The following is a 27,827-nucleotide window of genomic DNA, read 5'->3' as shown; positions in this document are numbered from 1 at the left end:
TTTCCCCACCCTCTTCCCTCGCCCGCCCTTCCCTCCCAGGCCGGCGCGCCGCCTAGAAAAACTTGTGCGGGGCCATTTTTGGGGCAGTAAGATCGAGCGAGGAGCCCAAGACCGAGCGCGCAGCCCGAGAGCTCGAGCCGCCTCCGCCGCGAGACCCCACCTCGGCCGCCGCCGCCCGCGCCGCGAGATCCGCACCGGCCTCCCCGAGAGCGAGCCCCGGCCGCCGCGACCACCAGCCGCGCTAACCGCCGACCAACCGCCACCGAGGTGCCCGAGTGAGAGCAGAGGAGGCGGCATGAGCGAGGCGGGCGAGGCCACCAGCACCACCAGCACCACCACCCTCCCGCAGGCTCCGGCGGAGGCGGCCGCCGCGGCCCCCCAGGACCCCGCGCCCAAGAGCCCGGTGGGCAGCGGCGCGTCCCAGGCCGCGGCCCCAGCGCCCGCCGCCCTTGTCGCAGGAAACCCCGGTGGGGACGCGGCCCCCGCAGCCACGGGCACCGCGGCCCCCGCCTCTTCAGCCCCCGCCGGCGGCGAAGACGCGGAGAAAAAAGTTCTCGGTGAGTCAGGCGGCGGAGGGTGGGGGCTGCTCCGAGTCGGGCCGGCGGCCGCGGGCGGCTGCGCACGTGCGGGCAGCTCCCGGCTGCATTTGCCAGCGGGGCGGCAGCGTGACAGTCGGGGTGCCCGGCGCCGGTGGCCGCAGCCCGCCCGCCCTGCAGAGGCTCCCGGGTGAGCGCGCGGCGCCCTGCGCTCCTGTGTGCCCCGTGCGCGCCTCTCCCGGTCCCGGGCCAGCAGGTTGGGGGCTTCACTTTTGTCACCTAGGCGCGAGCGCTGTCACACACTCCCGCAGTGGCGAATACCTCGGTCCAAAGAGGAAAAGAGCGACGGTACCCAGGGTAGGGATGGATGTGGATGTAAGGGAGGGACAGACACGTGGGACGGGGACTGTGGAGCCCTTGCTTGGGATCTGGGTGAGGGGAGGACTTCCCTCGGGGAAAAGTGGGGGAGAGGGGCACAGGGAGGGCAAGGTGGAGAGGCTTCTTGCTGAGAAGGCTCAGGTGTCTGTCCCGGATGCCCTTCCCACATGGGCACGGGAAAGACGCCATGCTTCTGGCGGCCACATGCCGGCTCGGAGGTGTTGCAATCCTCTCCGGGAAACTTGGGTCTTGATCCCACGTCCTCCCTCTGCCCGCTGCTGCAAAAAAACCATTCCGTGTTTGCCAGTCGCTTACGCGTTTTCTTCTCCCCGGACTGTGGGAATGCGCTTGGGGCAGCAGCTGAAAAAACTTCGTCGATAGGGTGGGTATGACGTTTGTTCAGAATTTCCTTATCTAGGGACTTGTAACTTAGCAAAACAGATGGGAAGATGAGACGTTCGGGTTGGTGGGGCACAGCAGTGGAAAGGGTTTGTGCGGTCATTGTTGGTTTTGTTGCTTATTCAGCCTTCTGGAGGCTGAACGAACTCCCAGTGCAAGGCTTTAAGCAGGTGGGTGGTGAATAAACTGAAGGGTGTGTGCTTATGTCATTCACTCTTTTTTTAAACAGGAAAGTTAGGAGTTGGTGTAGGATGCTTCAGAGCAATTTCCAGTATTTTGGGGTGGGGCATGTTTGATCTCTCTGAGTCTTGCCTACCCAATTTCCTAGGAAGAAAATTGAAGAACTAAGATGAAGAAAGTGTAATACAATTCCATGCCCCGCCTCCCCCCTCCCCCAGACCCGTTTTCTTGTTCTTCCAGGGCTTTTTTTTTTTTTTTTTTTCCAGGGCTTTTGCTCAGTTACTGGGGAACAACATGCTAAATGTAACCTGTGTAGGTTAAGAAACAAAATTGCCCTGGTTTTGCTGGACTGAAAGTTACTCCAGTCTAGTCACTGTTGTATTGAGATATTGTTTCCAACAAGTGTTTCTTGGAACATGTCCATGTACAATGTCTGAGAGAGACAACCTTGGGGTTATGCAAAGGTTAAGGTATTAATATTCACAATTTGTTTTTATATACAGGAACGTTTGCAGGTTTTCACTTGATCCTTGCATCCTTCTGAATCTAAACTAAACTGCTGGATTTCAGATGGAAGCAGTTATCTTTAAAGATGAAAGGAACAGATAAATTAATTGTTTTTTCTTAGCCACCAACTACTCTTAAGCCTCTACCACATCCCAGGTGATCATTCTGGAGTTTTTTCATGTTTCCATTGTAACTCCAACTCTTAAAATGAAGAACAGCCTTCTGCGTGACATTTCAACACTGTTTGTCCCTGTCCAGTGTGTTCTGCCATCTCCTCTTCTTTGCCAGGCAAACACATGGGTGCCTAAAATGTGCCAGGCACAGTGCTGACTGAAATGGAATTCTGGTTTTGGATTCTCTCATTCTACTTCCTGCATACAGTCTTTAACTTCAGTGGATAGCCAGCCATAGCCCAGAGAAAGTAGTTTACTGAGTGAAAGAAAACTAATAAATATCCTGGAAGCCATATGGTCTTCCTCTGTACATGCCCTCCTCCCTGCCTTCTCTCTTTGGGTATGTGAAGTGAGTTTATGGTTATAAAGCAAGAGGTGTGCATGGATGTTGGATCCCATGATGTTGGGAGTATTTGTGGAATTAGGACATTTTAAAAAACTACTTTGAGTAGTAAAAATGGCCTTCAGCTTGGATTGAAGTTAGATTTGAAAATTTCATCTTTTTTCCCATAAACATTGCCTTTCTAATCAAGATCATTCCTTTGACAGTGTTAGACATTAAATACGAAAATGAATCAAACAGTTCCTGTCTTTATATTTTTCCAGGTCATTAATTTTTGGGCAAATGAAAGGAGGCACAAAAAGCCCATTATTTGAAATAATGTATAACTTAAAAGCATATGATTTATCAAAAATGAGCCTCTTCTGTGTACAGTTAGATCTAATACATTTTTTTTCTTTGACCTGTTGCTCTAATTAGAATGCCCTAAAACTGAAGATTCCAATGGTTCAATCTCTGCATTGGAGAGATCTTTGTTACTTGGACATAGAGCTGGAGATTTCTCATCAGTGGTGGGCTGAATGACTTTGGAGGCATAATGAGTTTTCTTTTCTTTCTTTTTTTTTTTTTTTTTACAAAGAGAGCTGACATACTTCTTTAGGCAAATCAATATAGCAAAACTGGACAGCATTTGGCCCACAACAAAGCAAGCACTAATTACTATTTTAGTCTTGAATTTAAAAACCAAATCCTTTTTGTTTATCCTTGGAAATTATCAACTTTGTATCTCAGTGTAGATTGTTGTTACTTTCATTCTCTACTAAACTTTTTTTTTAACCATACTCTTATTGTCATATTTCCTGTTTCATTGAGTCTTGATAACTGCTCTATGTATTTCCTGAACGTAGGCGTTTCCTAGACATTCTGAATTTAGCATTCACAATTGATTCAAAGGAGTCTTCTCAAATCGTGCTTGATGGCTGACAGATGAATCTCTGAAGGACAAGTTATATGACCATAGTATTTGTTTAGATTCTCTTGAATTCTGTTGAAGTCTGGTGTTGTACAGAAGTTGTCCTCATGATGGAAAGTGAAGGTAATCAGGTTAAAGAGGGGGATTTTGTAAAAAAATGCTGAGTTTGACTCTCACCAACTGCAGAGAGTAGGGTAAACAATGAAACAGAAGCCCAAATTCATCCCTCTGGTTTGGAAAGGCCTGTTACATCATGTCTCGGGGTGGTGAGTACAGACTGGGATTGAGACAGCATGGGTTCTATTATTACTCTTGACTCCTCTGATAGGCCCCCAGCTGGCAACTACACGAGATACTTTATATCTTTGTAGATTAGCTACAAAACAGTAGCTTTGTAGGAGCTACCGGATTCACTTACTCAAGTTTGCTTTATATGTCAAAGCTTTATATGTCAAAATGTGAAAGTGCTGTGTTGGAGTCATTGGTACTTACTTAACCTTGTTCATCCGTCTGCCTTATCTTTCACTGTGACCTTCTTTTGCACTTAGAAAAATTTTTCAGCATTGGGGCGCCTGGGTGGTTCAGTGGGTTAAAGCCTCTCCCTTTGGCTTGGGTCATGCTCTCAGGGTACTGGGATCGAGCCCCTGCATCGGGCTCTCCGCTCTGCGGGGAGCCTGCTTCTTCCCTCTCTCTCTGCCTGCCTCTCTGCCTACTTGTATCTCTCTCTGTCAAATAAATAAAATCTTTAAAAAATTTTTTTTCAGCATTAAAACTTGGATCTTAGAGTATTTTTTGTTTTTTGTTTTTTTGTTTTTTTTTTCTTAAATAACGCTTTCCAGTTTTAATGACTACGGAATTGTATAGACTTATGACCACTCTTTATCTTATGACTTTACTGAAAAGTTTAACGAGGAAGAGAGGTTTAGTCTTCTAAAAAGTGTTTTCCTGTGGTAGCTTCCCTTGCTCCATTTTCTTTTCCAAATATATTTTAGATTTAAGCCTTTAATGGTTTCCTCAGGTATGTTTAGGCTTTATATAATGCTATCAAGACCTTAGTGATATGAGCTTTATCTCTTTGTAGGTCAGATACTAATTTATCTGCTTAATCTTATTTTAGCCACCAAAGTCCTTGGCACTGTCAAATGGTTCAACGTCAGAAATGGATATGGATTTATAAATCGGTATGTGTGTATATCTCCGTACATGTTTTAAATGCATGTTTACTTTATGGCACCAGGAGTTTATAAATCTTTACCATACTTTTGAAAAGGCTTATGTAAGTTTGTTTTGTTTTATTTTTAACTGATGACTGGAGTAAGTTTTAAGATTTGTAAGTACTGTCAACATTCTCATTTGTAAGCTACTGGTGTTGAATATTAATTAAAATACATTTCCAGAATACTGATAAGTAACGTTTTATAAAGTTCCGTCATTAAAAGAAAAATGGTGAGGGAGATAAATGAGAAACAGGTAGGGACTTAGGATAATTGGGACCATATCCATAACTTCACAGCTGGAGAAATGGAGTCTTAGACTGGTTAAGCAACTTTCCTAAGGTCACACAACTAGTGAGTAATTGAGCTGGATCTGTAACTCAGGTCTGGCCTGAGTCCTGTGTAGAAAGTGTAGTGTTTTCTTTAAGTGATTGTAGCTTCTAACCACATAAAAACGAGAACACAGCTGTAGGCTGTTGGGAGTATGAGGCTATTTTACATGATATTGTCATTTTTTTTTTTTTTGCCCCTGCCCCCGCCCTTAAAAAATTCCTTAATTTCTTCCTTATCTGATTTGGTGGGGTGGGAGGTGAGTTAGGGCACGAAGGATGGAGGGGTGCTGTTTTAGGTTTCAGTGTAAGGAGAGCCTAGTTCACAGCTGTGCCCTGTCCTTTTAACTGTCTTACTTTGCTTTACTGGGAGGGAAATCGCAGGCTCTGATTACATTCCACGTGATTTAGGATGAAATGAGAGGGAAGGGGTGTTTCTGTAGAATCTGCACATTTGGATCTAAGCACTCTGGTAGTATGGAGGAGTAAGACAGGTATCTTGTAGGTTTGAAAGTTTTTCACAAGGGCTGATTCCAGGCATCTGAGTTAAGTTGAGAGATTAAACAAAAATTTATGTTGTCTTTTTGAAGTCTTGGAATCAAAACCCATAAAAACATCTGTTCTTTTAAGTATTTCCATATACCTAGTACTTTTATTTGTGAATTTTTTTGTCTCCCAACAGAAATGACACCAAAGAAGATGTATTTGTACATCAGGTAAGAGGAATAATAAATGTTACATTTGCTGTGTGAGGGGAGGGGTGTCTGTGATCTGCCCTTGTCTTTTTTCCAAAATGAAGTCCTATAAACTATTATTCTACTCTAAACTCTTACTGTGACTTTTATTTTTTTCAAGGGAGCTCATTTCCACATTTTTAAGATTGGCAGGTAAACTCTTCTATCCCACAATATTAACTGTTTTTAGTTTTTATGTTTGCAGTAATATTCAAATGGAGTAATAATCAGTGAAGACCAGTTTCTAATTTTAAAGCCTTTGAGGCCTTAACAAAATTTTGTTTCCATGTTAGCATCTTATTTTGCTGACTTTGTGGTTCCTCAGTGTTTGGCTGGAACTGATCGGACTTTTGCCTGGGTGGGTCTTGGTTAAAGCCCTTCTACCGGAGGAACTCTGACTTGAGGTAAATAAAAGCACAGTGAAGCAGATGGTTAGAGTGTGTGTATCCAAGACAGGAGAAAACTCCCCAATTCCCAGAATAGTCCTCACTCCTGTTAAAATGAGGCATGGTTGGGGCACCTGGGTGGCTCAGTGGGTTAAAACCTCTACCTTCAGCTCCAGTCATGATCCCAGAGTCCTGGGATCAAGCCCCGCATCCCGCTCTTGCTCAGCAGGGAGCCTGCTTCCTCCTCTCTCTTTGCCTGCCTCTCTGCCTACTTGTGATCTCTCTCTGTCAAATAAATAAATAAAATCTTAAAAAAAAAAAAATGAGGCATGGTTAGCACATCTCCAGGTCAAAAGGTCCACATTCCCTTGGATTCAAAGGAAATGTAGAAAACGGGTAAAATATGGGAACCACAGGCTTCTCTCCTACTGGTATCTTTGTCTCTCCTTACATTCCTGGCCTGGGATGCTATTTATTTCATCATGTATCCTGGACTTGTTTTATAATGTTGGTTCAGAGAAGATATGCCTCCCCTTGTTCTTTTTATATATTTAATTTTCAGTGACTTGTCTCAAATATGTGGGAGCTCTTAGCATATAACAGGAAGGTATAGAGCCAGGTACCAGCACATTGACCTCCAGGGCTGTCAAGTGGCTGTTTTCTGTTTTTGTTTCCTTCTGTTTGGTGTTGTCGGTGGCTTTGAGGTAGGTGTGGTGACGGGAGCCGGGGATATCTAAGATTAAGCTCTCTAGTTGTGGTTTCTCTTGTTTACATTTCTGCTTGACTGGATATGTATCAGTTGTACCTAGATAAAGGTGAATAGATTTTGTTGTTGAGATACAGTGACTTTTGAAATCATAACAGACAAAGTATTGCGTTTAATACCTAGAAGCTAATAAATAGACTTTTTGGGTAAAGAACTCTTGTTTCTGGTGACTGCTGTAGTAGAAGGACCTCCCAAGTTTCTGTACTGGTGGCCAGCATCACTAGCCTGCAAGCATATGACCTGATTCCAGCCCCCATGAGGTTGAGTGTGAGTCACCTCGATGTGTTGAGGCCTGCCCAGTTTAACAGGAAAAAGGGAAGGAGCCAGCAGGGAGGGGCTGTTTTTGGAATGGCTGAATGTTCTAACCGCGGGTGCATGTATCCTGTCCTGAGCTGCCTTTCTTCCTCTGTGGGTGAGGTCTCTGCCCTATTGGCTCATTTTTTTCCCTCCTCCCTCCCACTCGAGTAAGGGAAGGGCTGGATTACACATGCCTAATCGCTTTATAAAATAAGGTTGACCTAGTTCCACAGAAACTCCGAGCCCCTTTAACTATTTAGAGATACCAGCTAAAGAAATGGAAATTCATTGCAGAATTGTTCTCTCCCCTCCACGGACCTGAGATAGGGAGAAAGGGAGGCCTTTTAACAGGCAGGTGTCTCCTGCCGCATAACAACTTCATGAACCTTTTAATGCATCATCAGGGAAATATATGTGTAGGGATGAGTGAGAGATGAATGGTGTGATGGGGAAATACTGAACAAATATACAGTACAGGTACAGGGATATGCATTTCCACCACCCACTCCCCCTATACTTTCCCCACCAGGCTGTATCTTTTAGGTCTTCTGCTAAATCACTAACCAGGCTTGTGTCTTATCCATAAAGTGGTGGGGGTGGCGGGGGTGGGGGGGAAGGGAAGAGGCCAGATTATGATGATTAGTAATGTTTCATTCTTGAGATAATTTTGTGTATTCTGTCAGAAAATGATCCCTCTGGCATTTTTAAATTCCTTTTTTCTATTCTTCATCATCCCTCCTTTCTTCATATGTTTTACAGTTCCTCTTGAAGTTAGCAGTATCTCTTGTCTGTAGAAACCTCTCTACCTGCAATATGTATTTGTGTATTCCTTAAGATTTCATCACAGCAACTACCCCCCCACCTCCAGCTGATGGATGTTCAATCTGAATCTTAGATGCTTAATAGTTTGAGGGAACTAATAGTACCCAGTATCATGATCAGGTTGTAACAGAAGTGTGTGGTAACTAAACACTCTGTTTAATCCATCTATCAAGAAAAATTTCAGAAGATAGCATGAATCCAGAAAATAATGTGTAACATAGTTTTATAATGGCTTTTGTTGGTTTTGGAGATCAGGTTAGTGGGAGAATAATTTAAAAAAGTAATTAATAATACACACAGTAAACTTGAAAGATGAAATCTGTGGCCAGTATTGATGTATACTTCATTTAGAATTTTATGTTCTCTTGACAGACTGCCATCAAGAAGAATAACCCACGGAAATATCTGCGCAGTGTAGGCGATGGAGAGACTGTAGAATTTGATGTGGTTGAAGGAGAGAAGGTGAGAAAATATTGTGGCTGGGTATGGTGTGCAGGCCTGTGCTTTTCTTGCATAATAAATGGTGCCTCAGCTCCTTTTGAATTAACATTCCTTTGGATTTTTGACAGGAAGAAGTGACATTTAAGTAGAAAAAAATGTATTTTAAAGATTTTATTTATTTGACAGACAGAGATCACAAGTAGGCTGAGGCAGCCAGAGAGAAGGGGGGGCGGAATGCAGGCTCCCTGCTGAGCAGAGAGCCCAGTGTGGGGCTCAATCCCAGGACCCTGAGATCATGACCTGAGCTGAAGGCAGGGGCTTAACCCACTGAGCCATCTAGGCGCCCCTAAGTAGAAAATTTTTGATTATTGAATATCATTATAAATGTTCTTTGACTTGTTATAAAAGGGCATTTTAATTTCTCATTTAATAAATGATGAACCCTGTTTAGTTATGGAGGGAGAAGATAATTTTTCAAAATTTAAAGGAAATATTTTGTTTTGCTACCAAATATATACTCAAGTGTAGATGAAAATTTAATCTCTGTACCCAACGTGGGCTCAAACTGACAGCCCCAAGGTCAAGAGTTGCATGCTTTGCCAGCAGAAACAGCCAGGTACTCATAATTTTCATAATATTCAAAATAGATAAAAGTTGCTTTGGGGAGAAAGATTTCTTTTTTATAAGTATAAAATTTTCATACTCTGATTTATAAGCACTTCTGCAGAAATAATACACATTAAAGAATGCTTTATCCTCAATAAAAGAAGATTCAAAAAGTTATTTTAAAGATTTATTTATTTGAGAGAGAGTGTGTGTGTGTGTATATACAGAAGGAGAGGGAGAAGCAGACTCCCAGCTGAGCAGGGAGTCTGATAGGGAGTTCGATCCTAGGACCCTGGGATCATCAGATCATGACCTGAGCCAAAGGCAGACACTTAAGTGGCTGAGCCACCCCAGCATCCCAAGAAGATTCAAATTTTTAAAAAAGATTTCTTTATTTATTTGAGAGAAAGAGAGAGTGTGTGCATGCACACACCTGGGGCTGGGGGCAGGACAGGGAGGGGGAGGGAAAGAATCTCAAGCAAGAGACTCCCCACTGAGTCTGGAGCCCGTTGTGGGGCTCGGTCTCATACCCTGAGAGTGTGTCCTGAGCCCAAACAAGAGTCAGACTCTTGACCAACTGAGCCACTCAGGCACCCCAAAAAAGATTCAAATTTAACGCAATCACTCTGTTTTCTCTTTGGCTTGGATTTTGGAAAGCCAGAAGCATCTCCGTAGACTGTGTAACCGTTTTGGTCAGATCAGGAGCCATACGAGAAGCTAATGGATCATCTTGAAATGTATCTACAGAACTTTTTTTATACTGTTATGTATTTGTTCCAATATTAGTAATGTCCTTTATGCTTTGTTTTTAATCAACAGTCTATTACAGGGGCGCCTGGGTGGCTCAGTGGGTTAAGCCGCTGCCTTCGGCTCGGGTCATGATCGCAGGGTCCTGGGATCGAGCCCCGCATCGGGCTCTCTGCTCAGCCGGGAGCCTGCTTCCTTCTCTCTCTCTCTGCCTGCTTGTGATCTCTCTCTGTCAATAAATAAATAAAATCTTTAAAAAAAAAAAAACAAAACAAACAAACAAAAAAAGCCAGTCTTACAGATATCAGTAAGACAATCTAGAATCAGAAAATATTTTAAAACCATATGTGGGGGGCTCCTGGGTAGCTCAGTGGGTTAAAGCCTCTGCCTTCTGCTCAGGTCATGATCCCAGGGTCCTGGCATCTAGCCCCGCATCAGGCTCTCTGCTCGGCAGGGAGCCTGCTTCCCTCTCTCTCTACCTGTCTCTCTGCCTACTTGTGATCTCTGTCTGTCAAAAAACAAAAAACATGTGGTATAACTGCCATGGTCGCTTGTGACAGCTGAATTAGAAACTGAGAGAATGACTAGTGAAGTACTGTGCAAGTGCTCTTTCCACTTACATGCACATCATTTTGTGGTTCACATTCTTAACAGCTCTCAAACTGTTTTGCTGAAAGAGCAAAAGTTACTGCATTTAATAGAGAAATTTAAATGATTTCTTTACCAATGTGATCCCTAGGCTGTCTTGCAAATCTAGAGTTTCAAGTCATCCACCAGTGAATGCTGACCTGTAGTGATTTCTGTTACCTCACTGAATCCTTAAAAACTGTGTTGCCAGGTTATTTTTACCTTGTATGTTTTCAGAATGTGAGGTTTTACAAATTGATGTAGAGAGCGAAGTAGACTGTTTTGAATCTCTTGTCTGAATTTTTTATGTTTTTGAAGCATTATTTTATCTGCCCATTTGAGAAGGAGAATGTTAGAGGTCTGTTTCAAGGATAATAAGGAGGGCTAAAGTGGCACTACATTTGTGGAAGACTGTGTCTTGCTAAATCAAGGACCCTTTTCTGTTGCTGCCAAGATGGGAGAAGTTTCCCTCTCAAACACTGTGCTGGACAGAGCCATCTGAGCCCATGAATAGCTATTCTCCTAGTGCCTCTTAGAATCATACAGGTTTCAACATTTTTCTTTTTTTCGTTTTTTAAATAAATACGTTTTTTATTTGAGACAGAGAGAGAGAGAGCATGAGGCAGGGGGAGGGGCAGAGAGAGAGGGAGAAGTAGACTCCTCACTCCGGGCTGGATCCCAGGACTCTGGGATAACGACCTGAGCCGAAGGCAGACAACTTAACTAACTGACTGAGCCACCCAGGCATCCGGTTTCAGTATTATTCTAAGAAGATAATTTGTCAGTTATTTTCCTTTGAGGAACATTCTTCCTGGCCTGGCATTATTTCTTTTATAATCATATTATATTTACCAGTTTATGTTCTTAGAGAGGTACATCCTGTCTTGAACTTAGTATAGCCAAACAGGAAGGAAACGTTGAGGTTGTGTGAGCAAAGAAACTACATTCTAATTAGTACACCAAGCACCTTGCTCACCTTTTTAATACCTGGGTGTATTTTTTTGAGGTTCTCATAGGAATTGTGAGTATGTTCTGCCAGTCTTTAACATTCTGACTGTCCCAGGCTGTTTTTTTGCGGGGGGGGGATGGTGTACAGCATCTTTTAATTTTGAGGCCATCTTTGTTTATTTTCTTACTCAGGGTGCAGAAGCAGCCAATGTGACTGGACCGGATGGAGTTCCCGTGGAAGGGAGCCGTTATGCTGCTGATCGGCGCCGTTACAGACGCGGCTACTATGGCAGGCGCCGTGGACCTCCCCGTAATGTATGTTGTCTCTCCTCTTAAATGGTGATGAAAAAAATTTTCATGTCTGAAATTAAGTGTGCATCCTTGGAGCAGATAGATGTATCTTTTCTTAGAGGCACAAAATGATTTTTTTTTTTTTTGGGTGGGAATTTTTTTTTTTTTTATTTGACAGAGAGAGATCACAAGTTGACAGAGAGGCAGGCAGAGAGAGAGAGAGAGAGGAGGAAGCAGTCCCCCGATGCGGGACTCGATCCCAGGACCCTGAGTTCATGACCTGAGCCGAAGGCAGCGGGTTAACCCACTGAGCCACCCAGATGCCCCTGGGTGGGAAATTTTTAATGTCCAGCATTTTTCCATAGCCAAAGGTCTCTTTGGATACCTGCCATGCAGAAGTTGTATCAGTTTGTACGAATTTGGCTGCAAGTAACAGACAATTATCTTTTAACAAGAAGGCTTAATTAAGATAAGCTGTGCCAGGGTTGTCCAAAGGGCTTTCTCTTTATTTGGCTCTTCTATCTGGCCAGAACCTAGTCATGTGGCATTTACTGGCAAAGGGGAATGGGATTTCCATGATTGGTATAAACCTGTTGTTCATCTCTTGGCCCTGGCACTGTTGACCTCTAAGAAAATAAGTGTTTGGCTGGCAAGGGAGAATGACTAGCTTGGGAATAGGCAAAAAAACTCTACTGACCACAGACATACTAATTTGCTTTGACCAAGTAACTATTTTATTTAGCGTAGCATTTCCCCCATTATTTTTAAGTGAAGAAGCAGTAAGTAATTCTCCAAGTTTTAGTTCTTTAGATTGGTACCAATCCAGGTGAAAGGGTTTACAACCAAGTGTTGTCTGCAGCTTCCCTTAGAAGGCTCTATTTAAAGTACTTTCAAGGATCTGAAAAGAAGCCCATTCGTTTGTAGTCATGAGGATCCCATTAAATTTGAGTTATTTTTGATGTTTTAAAAATTATGACGTGGGATTGGCACTACAGAATAAAACTGAAGATGCTTTGTGAGCACTAGATTGTGGCTGTGTATGTTATCCAAGAAAAGCTTTTGAAAAATCTTACCAGAATAAAATGTCTGCAGGATGAGAATGATTTATCCCCATGCTTTGGTAGGTTTACATCCTTCTGCTTACCTTAATGCTTTCCCTCTTCATTCTGTCATCTTAACACCCTGCCCAAATTGGTTTTTATCAGACACTTGTTACTTAGTTTTCTGTTTCTGTATTTTTTTAAATTTTATTTTACTGTTTCTCTAGTTTTTTTGTTCGTTTGTTTGTTTTAAGTTTTTAAATTCCAGTTAGTTAACCTAGAGTGCTGCATAAGTTTCAGGTGGATCATACAGTTGTTCAACACTGCGTACATCCCCAGTGCTCAACCCGACCAGTACCCTCCTTAATCACCATCACCTGTTTCACCCACCCATCACCCCCATCCTCCTGCCTAGTTCTGTTATTTTCTTACACATATTTTGCTTATCCTATTCAATTTTTAGTAAAAACCCATGCAGGGGTAGAGATAGGAGTGAGTTACTGTAACATTCATTACATCGAGTTAACTCTGTCATGTTCATCAGAGTCACAGAACTCTAGTTTTGATGGCAGTTGACCCTTGGATAACACGTGTTTGAATTGTGTGGGTCCACTTAGCTGCCGACTTTTTTGGTGAATACAGTACAGTAATGTAATGTATTTCCCTTATGATTTTCTTAAAAATACTACTTGTTCTTACTTTGCTGTAAGAATACAGTATATCATATATATATATATCCATATAAAGTGGGTATTAATTGACTCTGTTATCATTAGGCTTCCAGGCAACCATAGGCCTTTAGTTAAGTTTTGGGGAAGTTAAAAGTTTTGGGGTTTTTGACTGCATGTGGTTGGCACCCCTGACCTTCACATTGTTCAAGGGCCAACTGTATTTTGATTAGTAGGTTAATCAGAAGTAAAAATGGTAGACAAACCTTTTAGTGAGAAATTTTTGTTTTCTTTCTTTCTTTCTTTTTTTAAGATTTTATTTATTTATTTGTCAGAGAACAAGAGCCCAAGCAGGGGGAGTGGCAGGCAGAGGGAGAAGCAGGCTCCCTGCTGAGCAAGGAGCTAGATGTGAGGCTCTATCCCAGGACCTGGTGATCGTGCCCTGAGCCGATGGCAGCCGCTGAACCGACTGAGCCACCAGGCGTCCCAAGAAATTTTTCTTCAAAGACTTTTCTCCTTAGCTGGAAAGAACTTGTTTGGCAATGGCAGTGCCATTATTCTTATTTTATAAAACTCTTAATGAAAGATTTGGCTGTAATAAATAATGATTTATGCAGTCTCACACTTAACTATTTTGGTGTATATTTTCTATGCTAGTATGTTTTTATATAGCTGGGCATTGTGTCTGATACAGGTTTTACGAAGTGTAGAATGGCGTGATTTCTGAAATTAAACTATAGTTGAGACTTTTCCTCTTTGGGAATTTAGTCGCCCATGTGGTGGTTCTGGAGGGTTCTAAATCTTAAAGAAATGGGTCATTATTTTGTTAGTTTTTAATTTATTCATTTTTGAAAACTATAGTTAAATTTCTCTTGACTACCTTTGGCATTTGCATATCTTTTTCCTTTAAGATTTGAGGTAAATTCTTTGAGGGATATTTGGCTTTTGCTTTTTTTTTTTTAAGATTTTATTTACTTATTTGACAGAGATCACAAGTAGGCAGAGAGGCAGGCAGAGAGAGAGAGGAGGAAGCAGGCTCCCTGCTGAGCAGAGAGCCTGATGCAGGGCTCGATCCCAGAACCCTGGGATCATGACCTGAGCCGAAGGCAGAGGCTTTAACCCACTGAGCCACCCAGGCGCCCCTGGCTGTTTGTTTTTAAATATAAAACATTAGTATTTGATATGGTAGCTTAAATATGGGAAAAAAATATAAGGTCTAGTTTCCTTTTTAATAAGGCCTATATTTAGAAACTGCCCATATCTGTTACTACTATAAAAGTACGATTAAAACTTTATTCCAAAACACATGAAAATAATCATGCCATAAGTCAGTGGTTCTCAAACTTTTTGGTTTTTAGACCCATTTATATGCTTAAATGTTATGGACAATCCCAGAGTTTTTGTTTATGTGTTTATATGTATCAATTAGAGCAGCTATTTAAAAGATATTTAATTGATTTAAAATAAACTCATTACACGTAAATATAAATAACATTTTTAATGAAAACTGTTTTTAAGTTGAGTAAGAAGCGTGATGTTGCTTATATTTTTGCAAATCTCTGATATTTGGTTTAATAGAAGCAGCTGGATTTTCATATCTCGTTCTGCATCTAGTTAGCTAAGAGGTTTTATCTCATTGTAGCTTTTTGGCACCCCTCCACATACCCATGAGAGAATAAGGGGAAAAGGCAAATAGTGTCTTAGTAGTGTTATGAGAATGTTTGCATTTAGTGCCTGTCTCCCACTTGGGAAGGTTTCGAGACCCTGTGCACACTTTGAGAACTGCTGTGGGATGGTTAGACTCTTAGGACAAACCTATTGAGAACACCACAAAGTACTTTTTTTCTTCTTGCTTTGTCCTGACTTCACCCCAGTGGACGGCAAATGTTGGGAAATACTCATTTGGCAGAGCTAATTAGTACCAACCTTGTGGTTGTTTTTTGGGGGGTGGTTGATCAACAGATAGTCAGTGACCAATTCTAATTAGACGACTGCTAAATTCATTATAGATTGCTCTCGCTTCTCTGCTGCTTGGTATTTTATCTGCACAGACCTACTTTGATCTCAATGTTGTTTATCCCCGGTAATCCCACGAAAACCTGGGTTAAATGCATTCTGCCTGTGTAATAGAAGGAATTATTCTTTTGGGGGGGATTTTTTTTTTTCTTTTGGTGATACTCAACCTAAGTGGTATTCTGTGGTTCTGTCCTTGCTGAAACTTCTTCTGAATCTCTGTTTCTTTGCTTGCTAGTACGCTGGGGAGGAGGAGGAGGAAGGGAGCGGCAGCAGTGAAGGATTTGAGCCCCCTGCCACTGACGGGCAGTTCTCTGGGGCCCGGAGTCAGCTGCGCCGCCCCCAGTATCGCCCTCAGTACCGGAGGCGATTCCCGCCTTACCACGTGGGACAGACCTTTGACCGTCGCTCACGGGTCTTTCCCCATCCCAACAGAATGCAGGTAAAATGCACCTGGGACTTGTCTTCAGCAGTCCTCACCCCTCCGTCCTTCCTCTGCCTCCTCTTCCTCCTCCTCCTCCAACGTCAGCCGCCGGGAATCCAACCTTGCCTGTGGCTTCCCGATGCTGCAGAAGCTGGGGCAAGGCCTTTAGTGTCCGTTTCCAGAGCAGCCAGGCTAGTAATGGTGCCACAAGCATAGCCACGGGAGCCATGCCTGTACTTGGGCACCCTGGTGAATAGCGTGTAGGTTAAAGTTAGAGACATAGATGGGTATGCATTAAGAGCTTGAACTCTGAAGTCGGCAGACCTGGATTGGAGTCTTGTCTCTGCTGTGAGAGAATCTGTGAGCTTTCAAGAAAACCAGTTTAATCCTCATCCATTAAATGGGGGTTAATAAGGTACCTCTTCCATGGATTTATGATGATTAAATCAAGGGTAAAGATTTTAGTGCACTGCCTCAGGATAGATCAAATCTCTAAATAAATATTAATATTGTGAGATGGCATTGATTATTAAGAAAACCTAATGTAGACGTGGAGATTGTTGATTAGTTGTTGATTCTCCTTTTTTACTGAAAAATACTGATACAGCTATTGTGAACTTGACCTGTAATTAATAAACTTGTACCAATTTCACAGTCCCCAGGAAATTTGGAAGACTTGGGATAGGATATCATTTTTGCTATCACTCACTATAACGTCTTCCTCTTCGTGTCCTTGTTTTTTGTTTTCTGTTTTTCCACTAAGTGTTTTGACTGAACGCTATGTTCAGTCTGTTCTTTGCTACCCATCTCCTATCCCTTCACGCATGACTGTGTTCTTTCTACATTGCTTCTTGTTATTTCCCTTCCACTCTTTAACAGCTGTCCCTGACGAATGTGCTAAAAATAACGAGTAGACTTGCATATATGGAGAGATTGGGTCCACGAGGCATAGTAGGTTTCTTTAGAGCAGCACTCAGGGCTTCTAGGAAATGAGAACAGGAAGAGTCAGTGAGATTGTAATACACATTTATTTTTAGGGCATTAGTTGTACTTTCCTGAAATTATCTTTCTTAGTATTTAGCACGTCCGTATGTGTCATTTTTTTAAGAACATGCTGGTTCTTTTTTCTGTGTTTTTAAAATAAATCCTATTTCATCTTAGGAATTGAAGATTGAGAGCAGAATGATTCTTCAGTGCTAGGGGCAGCAGCATTTGCACAAGCTGGCTGAAAACGAATTTTGAGAAATGTATGCTTATTCTGATAATTGCATGGAGTTGTTTTAACTTGAGCTGAACCTCTCATCCATTCCATATATGAAATAAAGACTGTGCTTAGACTCCTTCAACATCTTTTCCTTAACAGTCTTTCTAATACTAATCTGCTTAAGGCAATCAGCAGCATCAGATGAAAATCCCTAAAACTCTTCCATACAGCTAGGCTACCTCCAGGCTGTTAGTGTAATGGCTTAAAAGTGTAGAGAGATCTCTAGGGTGTTAAAATTCTTGCAAACATTTTCTACTACATAAATACTGAAATTTATTGGACGCAATAGGGAAAAATGATACTATACAGGACAATAGTGTTTCCCTTATGTACAAAGGACATGTATAGCATGATACATCAGTGACCAAATGACTTCTGTTTTTTTAAAGATAATATTCTAGCTTGATTTTAATTTAATTTGCACTTGGAAGTTAAGTAGAACCGGTTACTGAGCGAAGAGCAGCTATTTGTGGTCTTTGAGAAAAGAAGTGTATGAGGAAAGGGCATATAAATTATTTGGCCTTGACCAGGTGACAGATGTTTGAAATCAGTGCTCATTCAGTCTTCCCTGTAGCTTTATAAAATTGGCAGTGGTTTCCATATTTTTTACTGGTGATGTTACAAATGAAGAGATTTGAGTATTTTTAAAACTGGCAACTTTTACTTAAGGTTGCGTGGGCAAGAAGTTGTAGAGCTTGATTTAAACTCAGTTTCTGCTGATGCTCTTCCCATCTTACCATTCTAGTAAATTCTGATCCTTCATACATGTTAATTGCTCCTTCTGTCTGTTTTTTGTGAATCAAAGTTCCTGGGGGAGAAGCAGCTTGGCTTGTTAAGAGCACTAAAGGGAGGCTTGTGTGGTTAGGACAGCTGTGAGGGAGGCTGCAAGGGGTGGCTGGGAGGGGAGGTTAGGGTAGTGTTTTAGAGCAGCTCCAGCCTGCCTGGTAGACTGGTGAGGACTGCTGACCTGCTCTAGATGGGACAAAAAGCCAGTAAAGGGATATAAACAGGGAAGACACATATTTAAGAGCTCATGGGACTATTTGTGGAAGCTAGACCACAGGAGGCGGGAGTAGGGAGACCAGCTGCTGTAATCTCCCCGTGCAGAGCTGGTCACGGCATGGATAGGAATGCTAGCGGTGGAGGTGTGCTAAGTGGCCAGATTTAGAAAATGTTTTAAACCCAGAAGCGACGGCATTTGATAATGGAGTGAATGTGTGTTGTGAAGAGTAAAGGATACCTCTGTGACTTTTGATTTCTTAAACAAATAGAGTAAGACCGAAGAAAGATCAGGTTTGGAGGAAAGATAGAATTCATCTAGAGATCTCCCCCTACCGTCCCTTCTCCATATTAGTTTTCCTTGGAGATGTGAAGTAGGCAGAAAAGGAAAGCACAGTCAAGAGGGATAACGTGGCTTAAGTTAGGAAGGTGTCATTTTAGATTAGGTGTTTGTCAAAAAGCCTTTGGGGTCATAAATGAAGGGAGGGAATGAGTCTTTCAGGTACTGGGAAAGGCTGATTGGCAGGGACAGAGGCCTAAGGGAGTCCAGGAGTTGTGGGGGGACTAGGTAGAACTTCAGAGTCATAAGGACTTATTAAAAGGCCTGGCCCGGGATGGTATTAACTATCAAATGAGTGTTGGTTGAAAGTTGATCCTTGGACTGAGTCCTGGGGCACAGTGACAATGCAAGACGAGGAAGATGAAGAAGAACCAGATAGGGAGAACATATTTCAAGGAGGAAATGCTGTGTTAAATGCTGTTAAGCATAGGAAGTTGGGCTGAAAAGTGATTACTGGGTTTGGTAACTTGGAGGTTAGTGGTCTGGTAAGAGCAAAAGTCTGGTTAGAATGCATTGAAGAGTACAGAGGCTGAGGAAGAAAAGGTATTAGATTCTCCCTTGAGGTTGGTGTGGCGGTAGCGTTAATGGTTTTCTTTTATGTGTGTGTCTGTAGAGGAACTCAAGTGGGGCAGTAGCTGGAGAAGGATATGGGATCACGGCAAGGTTTTGTTTGCTTTTTGTTTTGACATTTAGTGAATTCTTTCCTGGCCTCCCTAACCCTTCCCTCCCCGACCGCTTACTCCTAAAGCCATGATAGAGGGGCGAGTCAAATGTGCTTTACATTGACTTCCCCACACACACACACGCATAGATGTGCAGCTCATACTGTGTATGTGTGTATCGGTATATATTACCATGTGTGTGTCCCTTGTTTCTGTCTATAGAGATGGCCTGAAAACACAGACTCCTTAATAACACTGAGCGTACCTGATCCCTATTTTTTCATTTCTAAGTACCATGCTCTAATAAAAAGAAGCTCTCTTGGAGAAATGGCTGATTTCAGAGCTGGGCCAGAGAAAGTACAATATGAGCCCGGAACATCTTGTTGTGCCAAAAAGCAAGAAAGTACTCAAAGAATGTTGGAGACATGTCAGAGGGACACGAGCCAGCTTGAAAGGCTTCCCATTGGCCAGTAATGATAGTAACAGATATAACTCATTGAATAAAATAGAAAACCATGAGCCTATACAGATAGAAATACATAAATGAATATGTTGAGGATTTGATGAGGAGGGAAGTACTTACAGACTTTGAAAGTACTTCTCCAAATCCTCATTAAGGACAAAGAGAGAAAGAGTAAATTTACCACGAAGTAGCCTTGGCAGATACGACCTTAACTACTTCTGAAAGTGAACATGGTCAGTAACGGTACAAATTGAAACCATATGGCTTCCAGCAGGATGCAGTGAGAAGAATGCTATATGACTTCTGTGGCTTCTCTGCCAAAGATGCACAAGCTAAATCATGAGGAAACACCAAACAGCCCCATATTGAATAAAATAACTGGCCTGTAATCAAGTGTCAAGGTCATGAAAACCAAGTAAAAATGGAAGAACTGTTCCAGGCAAAGAGACAGCTAAATTCATTGCATGTCCTGCGTGGGTCTTTTTTGCTGTCAAGGACGTTATTGGAACAACTCATGAAGCTTGAATGGGGCCTGGGGATTAGGTTCTGTCCTTCCAACTTTTCTGTAAGTTTGTGATTATTTTTTTAAGCATTGCCAAGTATGGGTGCTATTTTCAGCCTGTTTTGTGTGCCTGGATAAAATGAGGGTGTAGAGAAGAGGGAAAATTATACAGTGAAGGGGAGGAGGGATAGCGAGTCAGAGTTGTTCGAGGTAAGAGAGGAGTTGGCTTTGGACCTCAGCATGGACCAGTCACCCAGGGTTAGGAGAGAGGAGAAAATTACAGCAAACGCAGGTTTGTGGGCAGATTGGAGAATGAAAGAATGTGGAAATTCTTTGCCATCTGCTTCTCTTTTCTTAGTGAAATATGGAGCAGGAAGGGTTGTTAGTGTGGAGGAAAAGAAAGTTGAGATGTGGGTGTATTATAAAGAATTCCAGAGATGTCTCTTGGGTTTTGTTAATGGTTTTTAGTCCTTCCTTTCTCTGGGAGTTCTACAGTAAACTAATTTTATATCCCCAACCTAAAATAAATTTACCATCCAGAAAGTGTAATTTTATTATTTTTTAAAGGGTATACTTCAATAACACAAAGAGATGAAAGGAGGAAAGTAGAGGTGAAGTTGTAGTTAAGAGGTGTGGGAAAACCTTTGAATATAGAAACCATGAATGGTTGAAGGGATACCCTGTTCATAGAATCAGTGGGTCTGAATTGAAAAATGGAAAAGATTCTCATAGGTTAAATGTGGCGTATCATTGTCTTTCTTTTATAATGTAGAGGGTTTTTTTTGTAAGAGATGAATGGGGCACTTCAAAATGTTAAGTTAGTATTATAAAGTAAGGTGATCTGTGATAGGCAAAGGACTGTTCTAGTGGAAATAAGTTTTTCTTTGCTATCATTCATGAAGATCTAAATCAGTAAACAGTTCACTGGTAAAGTTGATGGTTCTTGGCTTTATAATGAAGCCTCTTTTTACTTAAAAAAAATTCTGAATTAACTGTAGGCTCTATGTCTCTTATATCTGGTAGTATGACATTCATTTTCAGCTCTCACTGCCTTCTTGTAGGCTGGTGAGATTGGAGAGATGAAGGAGGGAGTCCCAGAGGGGGCACAGCTTCAGGGACCGGTTCATCGAAATCAAACTTACCGCCCGAGATACCGGAGGTATGTGACGTTTTTCACTAACGACCAGTTGAAGCACTTGTGAGTACGGTGGATGAGAGTGTTGTGGGTCTGTTCTATGGATCTCTTATATATTTAGAAGAAGTGGCTGCATCCTAACTTTTGGGGGAACTCTGCAATAAGCTTTCAGATGGCCGTGGGACATTTCCCCCTAATCTAACAAAGTATTTAGGTGCCTCTGTACCAAATATTATTTGTATTTGTTAACCTTCATTGCTTCTTGGCCTTTTGGCTAAGATCAAGTGTATTTGTTAACTTTCATGTGGTATGAATTAATACTTAATTTTTTATTACATTTAATGATATAAGCAGTAAATTAATTGATCGGTGATTACTGGTAGAGCTACAAATGGAGGAAGGAGTGCATGCCAGGAAAGTATTTGGGATGTTGAATTCAGATAACCAAGGCAGTGTAGGTATTAAGTCAGGCTACAGATCAGATTGTGTTTAAATTCCCATCTTGCTGGCAATTAGGACCTGTGTCTCCTTTCGAGATTCCTGGACACTTCAGACTTATACCAGGTCTCTTAAGATGGAGATTTAAGAATATTTTACAGGGGCGCCTGGGTGGCTCAGTGGGTTAAGCTGCTGCCTTCGGCTCAGGTCATGATCTCAGGGTCCTGGGATCGAGTCCCACATCGGGCTCTCTGCTCAGCAGGGAGCCTGCTTCCCTCTCTCTCTCTCTCTGCCTGCCTCTCCATCTACTTGTGATTTCTCTCTGTCAAATAAATAAATAAAATCTAAAAAAAAAAAAAAGAATATTTTACAATTTTTAAAAGTACGAATGAATCTAAGATAACGGTACCTGGTATATAGTAAGCCCTCAGTGAGCACGAGACATTGTTACTACCAGTGATGTTCATATCAGTGAAGGAGTAGGTTGTTTGTGCTTTATCCCTTGTGAAGACTGAGTTGGGCTAGACTCCTTAAGATCCTTGTAAAGCTCTTTATATCAGAAGCCTTCCTGTTCCTCTCCCTGGTCCTTGATGTGAGTGAAAAAAGTGGATCTTCACTCCTTATCGACATTGACACCATCTTGAGGTTTGGCAATAGGGGTTTATTGAAAGGAGAGTAAGTCTGTCATTTTGAGATAGGATTTGTACCACTGTGTGTCCTTTTTCCTTGCAAGATTCATTCCAGTTTTAGAATAATCACTCCTAATGATTAATTACTAAGGACTTTCAAAAATAAGAGACTTAATGGAGGTGTCTTAAGGAAAACAGAAAGGAGACAGTGGTAATGTCGGCTCCAGCTCTGTTGATCCCTGGCTGTGTGTGAATTTGTGAAAATTACATTTGACCTTTGTCGACCTATAAAAAGCAGCATTCCTTAGGGTTCAACCAAATACTTGCCCTCTCTACACTACTCTTGGTATTCTCACCATAAATCCAGTTTCGACTGCATTGAATCCACCTGGACTCAGTTGGCATTGAAATGAAATATTTAACACCAAATCATCCAGCCCAGGGTCTGGCACATGGTCATATGAGTTTTCCTCCATGTGTAATCCCCGTAGCCTCCACTAAAGTGTTCAGGGAGGGCAGATACCAGACACCACTTTTCTTTATAAATCTTCTTGTCCTTGGGGCCTGGCCAGTGCCTGGTGGGGTCCTGGTATGTGTCCAGTGTAGCTTTGGTCACTACAAATCGGTATTGAGAAGAAAAGGTAAAATAGTAGAAAAACAGGGTTTTTTCACAAAACTCTCGATTCTGTTTGCTGCATTAGCCTGTGTGTAATTCTTGGAATGAATACTGAATCATTGACTTAATCTTTTTTTTTTTTTTTAAAGATTTTATTTATTTGACAGAGATCACAAGTAGGCAGAGAGGCAGGCAGAGAGCCGAAGGCAGAGGCTTTAACCCACTGAGCCACCCAGGCGCCCCTCATTGACTTAATCTTAATTTAATCTTAAAAAATAAAGATTGTACTCAAGGTCCCCTATCCTTCGCACCTGTGCTCTTTCCTTTTGTGTTTTCTGCTGTAGAGGCCCTCCCCGGCCCCGACCTGCCCCAGCTGTTGGTGAGGCTGAAGACAAGGAGAACCAACAAGCAGCCAATGGGCCAAACCAGCCATCTGTTCGCCGTGGATACCGACGCCCGTACAACTACCGGCGTCGCCCCCGTCCTCCTAATGCTCCTTCCCAAGATGGCAAAGAGGTAGATGGAGACAGTCGGAAGGGGTGGGGCCAGGTCGTCCTTTATCATGTCAGACCCTACTTTACCAGCCTAACAGTGGTTTCATAACCTGGTAACTGATGATTAGCATTTTTTATAAAATGTTATTTTTAATAACATTTATAGGAATTTCATATCCAGCACTCTATATCTCATATAGATGATAATATATTTTTAATACAAAATATTTTGCTTAAGACCTTTATCTATATAGTATATGTTATGGAGAGAGAATGGCCTGTACATAACACAAATGAAATATTTGAATTTGGCTAATTAACATTCTCTGAAAGAATTATGCATACTAATGGAGATTCAGAACTAGCATGTTTAAGTCCCTCTGTACAAAGGACAGCTTTTAGGGAGGAGCCTTTCTAAGTATGGATTGAAAACAGTTGGTTATCAGGGACTTTTTGTTGTGGACAGTGGTGGTGCTCTGTTGTCATTTATGGGCCTTTCTTCTGTGGTGCTGGTTTTTGACTCCTACTTAAGAATAGTTAATTTTGCATGGTGATTTACCCTCCTAAGCAGCAAGATGCCAACTTTTGAGGCCTTTTAGTCTTAAACTTTGTCATTGGACAAATTGTCCAATTGTCATGTGGACGGATCGATTCCTGACCTGTGGTTTTGTTTTGTGTTTGAGACCAAGACAGGCGAAGCGCCGTCTGAGAACCCCGCTCCAGCCACCGAGCAGAGCAGTGCTGAGTGATGCCAGGCTCCCCAAGCACCTTCACCATCACCAGGTAGGAGCCCCCAGGCTTCTGGCCTGGACCAGCTCTGTGGCTCCTCTGGGCTCACCTTTTGTCTCCTTGCGGGTTCTGGAGAAAGAGGACTTAATCTTGTAGTGGTTAAATAAGGGATTTGACCTTAATTTGCTAGGCCCTTGGGGGTGTTAACATTCTGAGAGTTAGTGAGAAAATATATATATATGACAATTTTTAATACTAATACCTCTTAAGAAAACTTTGGAAGTTTTACCTTTGTGACACCTACTGGCCAGTTTGAACGAGACTGATTTGCAGAATAAAACGTAGAGTGTTTTTTTCCTTCTCTTTCATAACCAACAGAGTTATTTTGAGGCTGTGCAGTAGACTGTGTGAGGGTCGGGGTTTCTGTACTCTATGCAGGATCTCCTACGCCTTTGCCGGATGCTACCGGGTGGTTTGTTTATCTTCTACCTCGGCAGAGTGGTTTGTTTATCCTTTACCTCGGCAGTGTCTGCTGCTGATAAAACAGGGTGCCAGCTAGACTTACTATGGTTCTGTCGAGATTTAGCCAGAGAACAGGTACGAAGGGCTTGAACAGGGCGTGGTAAAGTGCAGCCTCTGGGTGAAGGTCAATTTGCATCTTTATCGACATCTGCTTTCCTGTTTTCCTGGTGAAGACCTTGGAAACTTGATGTAGCGGGAAATATAACTGGAAAGACTAACCCAATTGTGAAGCCACTCTTAAAGGAATTTAGAAGCCATGATAGTAGTTCTTACTCTGGGTTTTTTACCTGGTAACTCCTGGGACTTAAATTTCTGAGTATTTCTTGGTTATTGCCCTTTTCATTAAATAAAGAATTAGTTTTTAGTTAAAAGAGATTGTTAAACTTGTAACGTTGTGTCAGACATTTGTTATGCTGGCTTTGTTGTATTTTCTCTCTAGGTTCTGTTGGCAGTGTATCAGAATTAAGGTCCCTATTTAAATTTGCTTGCATTAACTGACTTAGAACTGTGTTTCCATCATTTGGCTGCATACTCCTACTTAGTAACATTATTTCTAGGTCTTCTAAGGAAATAAGCCAAAATATAGGGAAACAAATATTTCTACTCCCTGTAACCTAACCTTGGGAAAGTGTTCCGTTTGGGGGTATATTCATGTTAGGAAATACTATGCAGCCACTAAAATGATTATGAAGAATTGGTGATACTGTAGAATCATTTATTTGAAAAGGCTTCATGATGGTAATTTTCTCTTAAATAATTTTATAAAAATATTACTACCATGTGCTGAATGTTCTGGTTTATAAAAGTTTTTACTAAATGTATACTTTACAAATCTATAAATGCAAGGATAGATTCCATTTAGAGCTTCTGAAACACTGTTTTTTGAATTACATTTTGCCTTTTTATTCTTGAACTTTTGGTCATTTTGTCACTCTTGGTTTTAATTTTTTTCCAGGTGACCTAAAGAATTAATGACCATTAAAAAAAATAAAGCAGAAAGCAGAACATGACTTTAACCAACACCAAAGAAACATCCAAGCAATAATGTGGAAGACTAATAACCAAGATGTGGACATTAGAATGTTTACTATTATTCTTTATGAAACAGACAACTACAAAAGGAAAACATCAGCCAATTTTTCTAGCAAGCTGAGATCCCGGGAATGCCTGCACAAAAGACAAGAGAGCAACCTCCCCAGTTTCAGCAACCACTAGGTTTATATTTTTTTCCTGGTTTTTACTGTTTTGGTAATATGAATTGAAAGAAGAAATATTAATACCACGTGGGGAGAACCCCAACCAAAGGAATCTGAAATATATAGTAAATGCTTTTTTTCCCTTTTTTGTTCATTTTGGATGCTGGTGCTAAACTTCCAAGTGTCGTGATTTAAAAAAAGAAATTTTATGCCCTTCTTATTTATTTCTAGGATGAGGGGAGGATAACATTTTTGCTTTCTTATGTGACTCTTTAAAAATGTGCAGTATGAAGTTCCTCAAAAATAAAATTTTTACCCTTGAAAGGAAAAAGGTATATGACTGGAGCATGCTTTCCTATCTTAGCATTTGTTTTGTCTTTTCACACTACTTAAATCACATAATAGTAAACTCAGAACCAAACGTAAAGGTGCCTGAATGCTATTTGATAAATGGAGGCATATGAGCTTGAGACCATGGGATTCCTCCTGGAAGGTACAGCTGGAAAGGAACACGTTCTTGTCTGAGTTCGGCAATAGGCATGCTTCATTCCCTTGCTCTTGCATGATCTTCGCTGAGATGACATGATGGCGTTTAGATTAACAGTTTTCTTTATATAAAGGAAGGAATTTGGAGTTCTGACCTTCTTGAACATCCAGCCTCAGGTTTTCAGCACCAGCTGCCATGTTGTATGTTTACATGTTGTATGTTTACATATTTCAGAAAAGAGGAAGGGGGCCCCTTTCCAACCACGCTAAGAATTTCTTCCCCCAGCAAAGATGGTGCCCTCGAATTGAGAAATGTTACAGTATGTGTCAATGCTATGTGGTTACTTCTCAGATACACTGCACCTTTCATATTTATTTATCCTTTAAATCAGGTACATTTGAGCCCTAGGTTTGTGCCAAGCATTATTCTGGTGATGAGGTGGGAACAAACCAATAAAAGACTCTAGTCCCACTGAGCTTACATTTTAGTAAGCAAATGTTGGGAATGAGTAAACATTAAATAAATGTGAAATTTAAATGTCAGATACCAATAGATATGATAAAAGAAGAAAAACCGTAAAGGGATAAAGATTGTCATAATTGTAGGAGGTTTATTTATTTTAAATGGGGGGCGGTCTCTACATGATAACAATCTATAAATGGATTCATGAGGTGGGAAAGCTATAAGAATATCTAGAGAGAACGTTCCAGACAGAGAGAAAAGATGTAAAGACCGCAGGGAGGGAACGTGTGTGCTTGGCCTGTTTAAGAAATGGCAAGCAAGGGAAAGTGGATTGTTCAAGAACCTTGTATTGCCTTGCAAGTTAAAAAAAAAAAACCCAAAGTTGGTTTTTTGCATAAGGCAAAAATACTCAAAGGTATAAAGTATTTGAAAGTATTTAAATACTTTCAAGTATTTGAAAGTATTTAAAGTATTTTAAGAAGAAATGTCATCTTAGTTCTGATTCCCTCAAGACAACTGTTTTTTGTTTTGATCAGTCTATTTCAGATCTTTTATGTTCATGAGTGTGTGTGTGTGTGTGTGTTTGGCAAACTGATGCACTTCAGGGAAGGGGAAGAGGTTTTAATTGTTATTCTTACAACAAACATTAGATCTGTTTCTAGAATCCTATGGGGGAGTTTACTGCCCAGCTGGTGTTCTAACTGTCCCTCACCCCTTCCTGCTCATTTAAAACAATTTTGTTGTGGTGTCTTTCAGATATTGTTTAAGTGTCCTAACAATATACACTTGGCAGTGACATTTTTTGCCCATGTGATTATCCTTACTGTTACGCATTATCAAGCATAGGTAGAGTCCTCCCCTCATTTGTACTGGCTGCACAACATTTCAGTTATAGAGCTGTCCATAGTTGTGTCAGCCCTCTTTCTGGATATTGAGACCTTTTTAAACATTAAAATTATGAACAGTATTTCACAGTTAAACATCCTTACCTCTAAATTCTATCCATTTGTTTCCAGGTTTACTGTTACTCTTTCTAGAGAAAAAAAAACAATGTCATGATGCATGCAAAGAGTTGGGGTGAAAAATCTTTGGGAGTGGGTATAAGTACAA

General features: G+C 41.4%; 1 protein-coding gene across 2 annotated transcripts; it reads left to right on the top strand.

Moving 5' to 3' along the window:
• Positions 1 to 126: 126 nt before the first annotated feature.
• On the top strand, positions 127 to 25,910 carry YBX3 (Y-box binding protein 3). Of its 2 annotated transcripts, XM_044229086.1 has the most exons (10): positions 127 to 557; positions 4,544 to 4,607; positions 5,652 to 5,685; positions 8,347 to 8,436; positions 11,536 to 11,658; positions 15,594 to 15,797; positions 21,071 to 21,168; positions 23,172 to 23,343; positions 24,005 to 24,104; positions 25,528 to 25,910. In XM_044229086.1, exons 1-9 carry the CDS (start codon positions 296 to 298, stop codon positions 24,068 to 24,070), a joined length of 1,113 nt encoding a protein of 370 aa, XP_044085021.1. In that variant the 5' UTR covers positions 127 to 295; the 3' UTR covers positions 24,071 to 24,104; positions 25,528 to 25,910. The 2 variants fall into 2 exon arrangements, with proteins under 2 accessions (XP_044085021.1, XP_044085022.1); XM_044229087.1 differs by lacking the exon at positions 15,594 to 15,797 and having other exon boundaries at positions 136 to 557.
• Positions 25,911 to 27,827: the final 1,917 nt, after the last annotated feature.

This window comes from Neovison vison, chromosome 12 (assembly GCF_020171115.1).
Source record: "Neovison vison isolate M4711 chromosome 12, ASM_NN_V1, whole genome shotgun sequence".
Lineage (NCBI taxonomy): Eukaryota > Metazoa > Chordata > Mammalia > Carnivora > Mustelidae > Neogale > Neogale vison.
This window is presented reverse-complemented; position numbering and strand designations above follow the sequence as displayed.